The 11,575-nt window shown below is 41.3% G+C and overlaps 1 protein-coding gene across 5 annotated transcripts in view; it reads right to left on the bottom strand.

Moving 5' to 3' along the window:
• Dpp8 (dipeptidyl peptidase 8) overlaps nt 1-11,575 on the bottom strand; it is a 53,021-nt gene that overhangs the window by 16,990 nt on the left and 24,456 nt on the right. For all 5 annotated transcript variants that reach the window (XR_003837548.1, XM_021173428.2, XM_029481360.1 and 2 more), the window contains 6 exons: nt 10,832-10,932; nt 10,341-10,518; nt 9,422-9,581; nt 5,458-5,537; nt 2,653-2,805; nt 2,278-2,413 (listed from right to left, as the gene is read on the bottom strand). Coding sequence is in view for 4 of the 5 variants with exons in the window: in XM_021173428.2 (XP_021029087.1) it covers nt 2,278-2,413; nt 2,653-2,805; nt 5,458-5,537; nt 9,422-9,581; nt 10,341-10,518; nt 10,832-10,932 (808 nt within the window). In the remaining variant the exon portion in view is untranslated. The remainder of the gene's footprint in view (nt 1-2,277; nt 2,414-2,652; nt 2,806-5,457; nt 5,538-9,421; nt 9,582-10,340; nt 10,519-10,831; nt 10,933-11,575) is intronic.

Genomic DNA, 11,575 nt, shown 5'->3' with positions numbered 1-11,575 from the left:
CTCACTTTGTAGACCAGGCTGGCCTCGAACTCAGAAATCCGCCTGCCTCTGCCTCCCGAGTGCTGGGATTAAAGGCGTGCGCCACCACGCCCGGCTATTCTGAACTTTAAAGTACACACAACCTTTTTCGTCTACACCAGTTTAAATTTTTTAAAAAATTACTTAATGGGACTGGAGAGATGGCTCAGTGCTAGGAGTATTGACTGCTCTTCCAGAAGACCTGGGTTCAATTCCCATTACCCACAATGCAGCTCACAACTGTTTGTAACTCCAGTTCAAGGTGATCTGATACCCCGACAGAGACATACATCCAGGCAAAACTCCAATGCACATGAAATTAAAAAAAAATTACTAAAATATTATTTATTTTTTAAGGGTCTTTCTACATAGCCCTGGCTGTTCTTGAACTTGTTTCAGGCTGGCCTCAAACTCACAGAGAGCCACCTGCTCTTGTCTTCTGAGTGCTAAAATTAAAGGTGCGTACCACCACACCCACCTTCTTATTTTTGTGTTGCATAAAATGTGTATGTGTGTGGTGCAGTTATGAGTGTAAAGGTTTCTATACCTATGCACACTTATGTGATAGCCAAAGAAAGACACCAGGTGCCCTCCCTCATCAATTTCCACGTATTGCCTCAAAACAATCCCTGACCCAGAGACTTGCCATTTCTGCTAGGCTGCCTGACTGTTAAGGTCCTGGGATCCACCTATGTCCTTTCTCCAGTGCAGAATTACAAGTATACCTGGCTGTTATTCAGGTTCTGAGGAGTTGAACTCAAGCACTCTTACCCACTGAGCCATCTCCTCAGCCCATTTTTTTTTTTTTTCTGAGACGGGGTTTCTCTGTGTAGCCCATTCTGGCCTCGAACCCCACACTTTTTTTAAAGATTTATTTACTTATGTATTAGAGCATATGGTACTCATGTACACTAGAAGAGGGCATCAGATCCCACTACAGATCCCAGCCACCATGTGGTCACTGGGAACTGAACTCAGGACCTCTGGAAGAGCAGCAAGCATTCTAACTCCTGAGCCATCTCTCCAGAATGCGCAGCCCCACATTGATACTTAAATCTTTTAGTCAAAAGTAATGAGTGAAAATACTTAACATAAAAGTAGATTTAAAGATAGAGACACATAAAACAAGTCTATTCTTTACATGTAAGAAATTGTAGTGGCTGGCAGGGAGTGGTGGCACACACCTTTAACCCCACCACTTTGGGAGAATACACATTAATATAAATAACAATAATAAAAATAAATCTTAGGAAAAAAAAGATTGCGATAGGTATCTTCTCAATTGTGTCTGTGGGGGATTGTCTAGACTAGGCTAATTGAGGAAGAACCCCATAACGTGGATGGCACGGCCGGGTCCCTGACAGAATAAAAAGGACAAGGGATGGAGGAGCTGCGCCTCTCTGCTTTCTGACTGTGTACACCATGTGACTGTCTAAAGCCCTACTGCCCCCATGGCTCCCCTTCTTTCAGACTGTGCCTGGAACCTTGCATCAGAATGACCCTTTCCACAACGTTCTGTCAGCTATCGTGCCCAGCAGAAAGCAAACACTTGAAAAGCAGATGAGCTCAGGCCTGAAGAAACAGTATGTAGGAGGCCAAGGTGTGAGGATTGCTGAGGTTCAGGCTAGCCTGGGTTCCAGAGTAAGGTCAAGCCTGTGTTATAGAATGAGAGCGTATCTTCTACAGTGCTCTTTGGGCCTATGGTAAGCAAGTGTGGTGGCTACTATTAAGAGGACCACTGTAAGGACTTGAAATTTCCAGAAATCAGCCAAGTGGTTGTTCCCTAAAGCATCACCCTTTCTGCTCAAAAGATCTTACTTGTTTAGAATATGTTATCTTAATCTACTTTTCTTTCTTTCTTTTTCTTTTTTTTTGTTTTTTCTTGTTTTTTGTTTTTTCAAGACAGGGTTTCTCTGTGTAGCCCTAGCTGTCCTGGAACTTACTCTGTAGCCCTGGCTGGCCTCGAACTCAGAAATCCACCTGCCTCTGCCTCCCAAGTGCTGGGATTAAAGGCGTGTGTAACCACCGCCTGGCCCCCTTAATCTACTTCTCAAAAAGGCTTTCCAGACATGTTCCTGCTCAGATGAGAGGCAACCCAGCTCATTCAGCAGCTGACAGAACAGGAAGTGAGGTCTACCAGAATTTCAGTAGCTCAGGGACAGGCAGGGCTGAGCAATGGGAAGGACAGCCCAAGAGACATGGACATAGGTCACAGCACAGTGCACTGTGATACCAATTCAGGTTTAGGGAAGGAGGTACCTGCTGAATCCAAAATGGTGGCCCAAAATTCCTTTGTTTTATGAACTGGGTCATCCTCAGGACTTGAGAGTTTGTAGAGGGACACACAGTGTGGATTCTTCTGGTTGCTGTACTTACTTATGAAGAAGTCACAATGCTAGAGAAAAGAAAGACAACAATGGCTTTCCAGAGGAAAGTTAGGGAAGGCTACCTGTGGTCACACACACCAATGCAGAGCAAGAGGACATTGGGAGTTTAACAAATGATGCAAACACAATACTTTTCCTAGATGAGGCTTCTGTGGGTCAATGTCACCAACTTTCACATTGCTCAAAAGGAATGTTATGTGAACACAGGCTTTCTAAGACAGGAACCCTTCCAACTGGGACACAGTACCCGGCTGAGGCAGCAGGAGTGTGAGTAGCCACGGTCAGTCAGCCTCACCACTTCTCCAGGGTTTGCATAACTGGTCACGTACAGATGATGCTCCAAAGGAGAGTCTTTGGTGCCTTCAAAGTACACCAGCTTTCTGGCTTCATCAACCCAGATCTGCAAAAGTCCCAGCACAAATCAACACTAGCACAGTTCTGACAAAGCCAACAACACACAGCCCCCATTTCCAACACAATCAGTTGTGTTTTCAGGCTTGGGCTTCTTCATCTTTCTTTTCTACCAGTGTTAATGTGAGCTGGTTTTCCTAATGGCTAAAACCCTACTTTATCCAGAAGGTAAAAGGCTGAGTTACACACACTGGGATAATGTCCTGACCAAGTGCATTGTGTACTTTCCTTAAAATAAGACAATTATTTCCTTATAGAAAATCCCTCTGGAGAAATACCCTATGTAACACCTCATTTGTCCACTTAGAAAAGATTAATATTATTTCTCTCCTAGCTTAGTACTTTCTAAAGATCTTTCCTACAAATTTGCAAAAGCATTTTATCTACCAAGCTGAGAAATAACTGAAATCAAGCAGCTTCAGCCAGGGTGTAGTTGATAAATTAAGTAAGGGTAGGATTTATTGTAAGCACTGACACTGGAGAAGACCCAGCCCTGGATAAGATCTTTTAAGTTACTATCTGACACAGAATTTACTTACTATTCTACACAAACTACAACAATCTAAAACAGTTTTCTCTCATTGTTACTTTAAAAATATTCTACTAGCCTACTGAAATTTTATTAGAATTTAAAATTCTTTATAGAAATAAAGGAGATTCTAAACATATCTTAAATGTCTGTCTGTCTCTCTCACCCCCACACACCCACACACACTTCATTATTAACTTTTTAACGTAGCTGCATCCATCCCTAAATGAGCACAGTTGCTGTAGGAAACAAACATCCAAGAATCCCCACAAGCATGTGTCGTCTCTCTACAAGGCCAGGGCTGGTTTTACTGCAGGGACTCAGGCCTCCTACACTGCCTCTCCATTTATGCAAGTCTGTGTTCTCTGTTTCACTGAGAACTTCTATCCACTAGGATTAGACTCTCCAGGAATGTTGAACAGATTGCTGGGCCCTACCACCACTTTCTGAGGAGGGCTGGGCTAAGTCTGTGTTTCTAACATGGTCCCTCATGACTGTCATGCTCCATTCTTGGTCTGGAGCCACACTCTGAGTATCACCTTAACTCCAAGAGTCACACAGGCTGAAGCCTGAGAGCTTTACAGCTGTTGTCGTGAGAAGTCTGAGCAGAACAGAGGGACTTGTAAAAGCTGAGGAGGGAAAAGGCAACAAAGAGACAAGAAACAAAGCAAACATGCAGGGTAATAGGGAAGAATTTGAGAGGAACAAACACACCACAAAAACTAGAATGACGTGGAGATGGATGCACACAGGGTGAACAGGGAGTCATTTAGGTTGTCCAAATAATCCTCTGCTCATTCAATTTTGGGATTTATGTCAGAATCCTCTAGTAGCTCTTAACCCCAACTACTACAATTCCTGCAATTAAATAAATTGGTGTGTGCGCACACATGCACACAGAAGTGTGGTACAGCATGCATGTGGCAAACAGGACAAAATGAGGGAGGACACACCTGTCCTTCTACCATGTATGCTCCAGGAATGCAGCTTGGCTGTAAGACTCAGCAGCAAGTGCCTTCACATACAGAGACATCTTGATGGCTCAGGAAATTTACCTCAGTATAATTTTTGTTATTAGAACCTAGAATTCCACAATGAGATTCATGGCCTGTCTGCTCTACAGAGTGAAGTTCAAGCCCAACCTGGAACCTTAGCAAGAAAGACCCAGTCCCAAAATAAGAACACAAGAATAGCTGGGATGTATATATGATGAATAGCTGGGATGAATAGCTTAAATCTAGAGCACCTGCCCAGCATCTTCAGGCTGAGTCTAATCCCTAGTGTTGACCTAGAAATGCACAAATGCTCTCATTGAATTGTTACTGAAAGCCACGTGCTCAGAGCACAGCTTTTCCCTGTTAAACTACGCTAAAAAGGTTAAATCTGTGAGATAACAGGTAAATAAAAGAACATTTCTACCTCAGGAATGCTAAATATAATTTACAATTAAAAACATGAACAGTCTATCATGTCTAAAAAATAATATTTAGGTTATTTGTGAACTCACAACTTTGTTAAACTCTTAACACACAAATTGTTTCCTTACTAACTGGCAATAATATATCTAACAATGGTGATCTGGGCTGGCATGAGGGTCGGTGCTTAAAAGCACTGGCTGCTCTCCCACGGGACTCTGGTTCTATTCTCAGCAGGTGCATGGAGCTAAGAACTGTCTGTAACTCCGTCTGAGGGATCTGACACACTCTTCTGGCCTCCATAGGCACCAGGTGTGCATGTGGTGCAGATAATACACACACACACACACACACACACACACGTAAGTAATGTATCTTGTACCCATGAAATAGGTGAGCTTTATAATTTAAAATACATCTTTTTAAAGACACAGTTGTAGCCCTGGGTATCCTGAAGCTTGCTACGCAGACAGAGATTCACCTGCCTCTGCCTCCCAAGTGCTATAAGGAAAGGTGTGAGCCTCCACACTCTGATTAAACTAATGTTCTTTCCTGGTAACAGCTTGTATTCCCTTAGGCCCTAACTTGCTACTGTAAAACACTACTGGGGTCACACACACACTGCATTATTCATCTTTCTGCACTATATATGCAGAGCAGAGGTTGACTAAGCATATTAGTAGAATAAAAGACATACATTAGATCCATGCCGGCCAAGTACTTCCCATTCACCACTGGTAATTGTTATTTCTTCTTTGATAGGACACTTGAAATCACCTGAAAATGAATACAATCAAAACTCAGTACTTTATTCCAGATCATAAACAAATGAAACAATGTAGAAAAGTTTTCTAAACTGTCTTTTCCAAAAAGCAGCAATAAAACAAAAACAAAATCATCATTGTTAGGTTTGAGGTAATGAAAATGTTTTGGAACTAGATAAAGACAATTGTTGGTCATATTGTACTAAAAGTTATTTCAAATGGATATTAAAAATTACAGCTAAAAATATCCTGCTAGTCATGGTGGCACACACTTTTAGTCCTAGGACTTGAGAGGCAAGGGGTCGTGAATCTCTGCAAGTTTGAGGACAGCCTGGTCTTCATAGTGAGTTCCAGGACAGTCAGGGCTACACAGTAAGACTCTGTGACAAACAAACAAACAACCCAATGATGACAAAACCAACTTATAAGTTTTCAAAATGTTCAAGAATGGTAACTAAAAAAAAATACCTCCCCCCCCCCCCAAANAAAAACTCATGCAGGAAGTCTGAAAACAGAAAAATACATCCTTTGAGGCAGTTTTACTATGTAACCTGGCTGCTCTGGAATTGACTATGTATACCAAGAACTGTCCTGGAACTCAGAGATGCACCCACTCCTGCCTCCTCAGTGCTGGAATCAAAGGAGTGTGCCACCACATCCAACCAAAGAGATTCTATGGTAAAGCCAGAAAAACAGTGCCTGCCTTTTGGATACTGATCCGACATGGAGGTTAACTAAGCTGACATTTGTTCTGGAAATGCAACAAACCATTTTTAAAGCAAAGAAGAAAAATTTTAATGCAATTCTTTTTCACTTGCCAAAAATTAAATTGGCTATTTTTAGCCACACTAATGTCAAATGCCCCATATGCCTGCCTGAGAGTCTGTCTGGATGGGGCCTCTTCAGAGGCCTAAGGAAGAGATTGAAAAATGAAAACCATTTCTCCCTTCCAGCTGCTGAGATCTCTGGAAACAGCTAAGGATGGTGAGTTAAGAAATCAGCCTTATTTTTCTGAGACACAGAAGTGTAGCTTGCTATTTTATGATGGGGAAATGTATATAACACATCGTTATGAGCAACAGGAGTTTCACATCACAGCTAAAACAGGGAGAAAGAAAGGAGGAGAAAGAAAAAACAAGTGAACATACTTACAAAGTAAAAAAACTTGTGATGAAGCAATTAAAAAAATATACATACATGCACATAATATACATACATACACATACATACATGCACATAAGACCAAGCATTGGCAAAGAGGTGCTGATGGGAGCAGGGAGCCAGCCCTGAGGTTGGCGCTCGCTCACTGAGCAGTAGCAGGTTGTAAGATGTAGTATTGCTTCAGAAGGATTGTCTTAGCCCTTTTGCTCCTCCTCCCTGTGTGAGCGCACTCACCCCTGAGCAACAGAGGAACTGGCAAGGCAATTTTAAGTCCAGGGCTAAGCTAAGCTGAAGCTCCCTGGAAGAAGCTCTGTTGGGATTTTTTATTTTTTATTTTATTATTATTATTTTTTTAATTTTTTTCATTTATTTTATATTTATTTATTTTTAAAAGAGGGAGAGTAGTCTGAATTGGGTTATGAGGCCCACAAGTCTGTGGGGATTTATAAGACCTGGTCTGTCTCTAAAGAAACGCACATAGTCATATATAGTATTGACTTGGTTGGATTCAAGCTCACTGCTCCCCAAATGCCAGTAATTAAAAGACCATTCAGAAAAACCTAAGAATCCAAAGGACTTGAATAGGTATTTCTCTCGTCATTCATTAGGGAACCTGTATCAAAACCACAGGGTGCCTCTTCAGGCTGGCTTGGTGACAGGTGTGAGGCCAGTTACTCAGTCATCTTCTCAGACTGTCTCAAACTAAACCCAAAAAGTGTTAGGGATGTAACTCAGTGACACAGTCTAAGGCTCGGTTTCTAGTATGGCATTCATGTGTATGAAAAGAAAGAACTTAAATGGAAAATACCACTTTACATTTATTAGAGTGAAAAAAAAGCCACAATCCGTTATTATGGCACACACCTTTAATCCCAGCACCCACAAGGCAGAAGCAGGATATCTCAGTGAGTTCAAGGCCAGCCTGGTCTACAGAGTGAGTTCTGGGACAGCCAGGGCTACATAGTCAGACCCTGTCTTGAGAAAATCTATTTTAAAAAATTCACAACAACAAAAAAAGATAAAACACACCCACACAAAAACAAGAAGACAGAAACTAACAAGTGCTGCCAAGGATATAAAGAAATAAAACTTGGCCTGTGGAGTGGCACATACCTGTAATATCAGCACAGGGGAGGGAGGGTGAGACAGGGTTGTGCAGAATTGGAAGGAAGCCTGAACTACAGAATACAATTCTGTCTTTAAAAACCAAACCAGACCAGACCAAACCAAACCAAACAAACCCTGGGGCTGCAGAGACAGCTCAGCAGTTAAGAGCACTTGTCCTTGCGGAGGACCCAGGTTTGGTTCCCAGAAACAACACAGTGGCTCACAACCATCTGTAAATCCAGTTCCAGGATATCTATTCCTTTCCCCATCTTCCACAAGCACCAGGCACGCATGTTGTACATAGGTATGCATGCAGGGCAAACCATTCTTACATGTAGAAATTAAATAAACATATCCCCCAAACATTAACAAGCAAACCCACAAAGAAACAAAAGCTCTTACATATTGCTATTAGGAATATAAAGGGGGAGGGCATAGGAGATTTTCAGAGAGGAAACTAGAAAAGGGGATAGCATTTGAAATGTAAATGAACAAAACATCTAATAAAAAAAGAATATATGAGTCATGCATTGACCTTCTGGTAGCTATTCTCAAAACAATGGAAAGCCAAGAGAGGAACATACATGGCCATAGCAGTGTCATATAAAGCAACCCAGGTATCCATCAAGAAACACTGGATAAACAAATACGTAGACTACATAGACTGTATATATGACATATGCTACACATATATCGGTATATATGTAGTTTTAAAAGATTTTCTAAATATATAGTTTTAAAAGATTTATTTTTATTGTATGTGTATGTATGAGCGCCTGCAAATAGGTATGTGTATCACACGTATGCCTGGTCATTGTCCATGGAAGACAGAAGGCAGCATTGGATCCCCTGGAACTGGAGTTATGGGTACCTGTGAGCTGCCATGGAGAAGCTGGGAACAGAATCTGGGCTCTCTGCAAGAACAGCAAGTGCTCATAAACTCTGAGCTCTCTCTAGTATCCCTATACTAGTTTCATTTTGCAAAAGCCTAGTGTAGTGGCACAAGCTTTCAATCCCAAACTTTCCCTTGGGCAGCAGAGGCAGGCGGGTCTCTGTGAGCTTGAGGCCAGCCTGGTTTGCATAATGAGTTGAAGGCCAGCCAGACCTGGGTAGTGAGATCTTGTATTTTTTTTTAAGTTATTTATATATAAAAATAACATGGAGCCCCTTTTTTTCCTTCAGTTTTAGTATATATGCTGCCAAGGCAAGCACTTGTGTGCTCATTTCAAACAAATTAAAAATTGTAATTAAGGCAAAGATGTCATAAAAATAGGTATTCTAATCACTCAGAGATTACCCACTATTAATAACATGTATTCATTGAGAATTTGCTGTTTTCTGCATGCACAGACTGGTATTTCAGTTAATACATGTGTTTACTGAAACAAGTCCTGATGCTTATGAAAAATATAAAAAAGGCATTGTGGCTGGTGAGATGGCTCAGTGGGTAAAGGCCCTTGACATCAAGTCTGAAGTCCTGAGTTTCATCTTTGAAGCTCACACAACAGTAGGACAGAACTGACTTCTATAAGCTGTCTTCTGACCTGCACATCCTTGCTCTATGATGCATATATGCAAAACAAATAAAATATAAAGACATTAAGTACATAAATAAGGAAGGCTTCTTACTTGGGGCAGGTAGTCCACCACTGGACCGTTTATATTTGCTCTCCTTTAAAATGGATGTGATTTTATACAGATGACGAAAACCTGTTTTGCATTCAGAGGCAAAAATAAACTCAATTTCATCTTCATGAGTTTGAGGAAAAACATGAAAAATATCGTGGATCTGCAAAATGAACAGCTTAATTTACTATATGCATTAATAAACACACTCCATAGATGACCAGGCATCAGCAGTCAGTGCGAGGATTGGCTGCCTTCACCGTGCTAGCTTTCTGCCTGGCCTTACATTTATTTTACTTTAGACAAAGATTTCACGCCCTGAGATGTAAACATTTCCAAATGGAAGATAGCAAAAAGAACGACATGGCCAAGGCTATCTATCCTCTCCATCTCTGTCCTCTCTGAAGCACAGACAGCTTATAGCAGTACAAATCTTACTACCCAGGCAAGGAGGACAGCATGCTTTGCTTTTGTTTTCCAAAGAGAGATATCCTAACAGCTGAAGGAAAACAGATGTTCATCTGTTTTGAGTGAATCACAGGAAACCTGCTTTCAAATAGAGAAACAGAGAAATGTTTTTATTTTATATCTAATTTTTATGTTAAAATGTAAAACTCAATCTAAAACTAGTATATTTGGCATAGTTTGCTAACTTAAAAAATAGTTTCTAGACACAGCTCTTGAAGGTCTTCTCAGAAGCACAGAAGCCAGAGCTGAGGCTGTGGGCTCACTACCCTGACTCCTGAGCTGCCATTTCAGTAGTATCTATTTCCTGCCACAAACTACTCCATTCTGGAGTCATCATTCCAACTCAAAATGTTCACGGCTCCCTTAGACTTAAGGATACATTTTGCTATAGAATTCCATCTGCCTGAGTATCCTGAGAAAATACACAGCCAAGTTCAAGATCAGAAATGCATACATTTATCCAGATGTCTGTTGTTTCTTCATAGATGATCAGTGGTGTCACAGAGTCAGGAACTGACTCTATGAGTCTCTGTCTGTCCATGGCATCATCTTCTACTGGGATGAATAACTCAGGGGAGATCAGAACTATCTGCAGGTGAGTCTGGGAACGGTCTAGTAGGATGGACCAGGCACTGTTCAAAAGAACGAGGAGAAATCAGGACTACAGCAAGCTCTCAGGAAATGATAACCTTCTGTTCTCTCCCTCAGTACCTATCAATTCTTTTTTTTTTTTTTTTTGAAGACAGGGTCTTTAAAAAATTATTCCTATAGTCACAATGGCATATGTTTATGCTTACAAATCTGTGCATTCACTGAGTTCAGGGGAAAGGCCTGAGCAGACAGAACATAGTGCCAATTTACATGGGAAGGCAAAGCCTACAGCACTGACACTCTAAACTCTGGATCTAACTTAGTTGTAATGAAGAGACAATTTAACATACGCACTGTTTTCCCTCTGGAGTCCATCCGGCTCTGGCAATATATTCAACTCCCTCAAACAGAATCTCAAAAGGTTGAACCAGTTCTTTATCTATGACATCTATAATCTAGTAGGAAGAAAAAGGAATATAGTTAGAGAAGACAGAAAAGAACACACTCACTAGTCTAGTCTCCTTATGTCACCTTTTTAGACACAGTACTTGAAAGGTTTGAAGTGGACAGTAAAAGCCAGCGGCGGTCAGAGTTCCTGAGCTGGTGCTTGCTGCCCAGGATATGATCTCAGGCTTCTTTAGGGAGAAATCCTAACAAAGCCCTTGACAATAAATGACAGGCTCAAGTTTTGCTCACTTCAGGTCTAGAATCTAGAAATAACAGTCCTTAAGTCCCTATATCTTAGCCTAAATATGTTTGTGTAATATATTACTGGAATGGACTCTATAGGCAAACTTTTTTCCTTTAAAAGTTTAGCAAACTGCTGGGCAGTGGTAGTGCACACTTTTAATCCCAGTACTTGGGAGGCAGAGGCAGACAGATCTCTGTGAGTTCAAGGTCAGCCTGGTCTACAGAGTGAGTTCCAGGACAGCTAGGGCTACACAGAGAAACCCTGTCTCTAAAAAAACAAAACAAAACAAACAAACAAAAAAGTTTAGCAGGGGCTGGTGAGATGGCTCAGTGGGTAAGAGCACCCGACTGCTCTTCCGAAGGTCCAGAGTTCAAATCCCAGCAACCACATGGTGGCTCACAACCATC

The sequence above is a fragment of the Mus caroli genome, chromosome 9, assembly GCF_900094665.2.
Source record: "Mus caroli chromosome 9, CAROLI_EIJ_v1.1, whole genome shotgun sequence".
Classification (NCBI taxonomy): domain Eukaryota; kingdom Metazoa; phylum Chordata; class Mammalia; order Rodentia; family Muridae; genus Mus; species Mus caroli.
The sequence above is the reverse complement of the archived record's forward strand: the minus strand, read 5'-3'. Positions and strand labels throughout refer to the sequence as shown.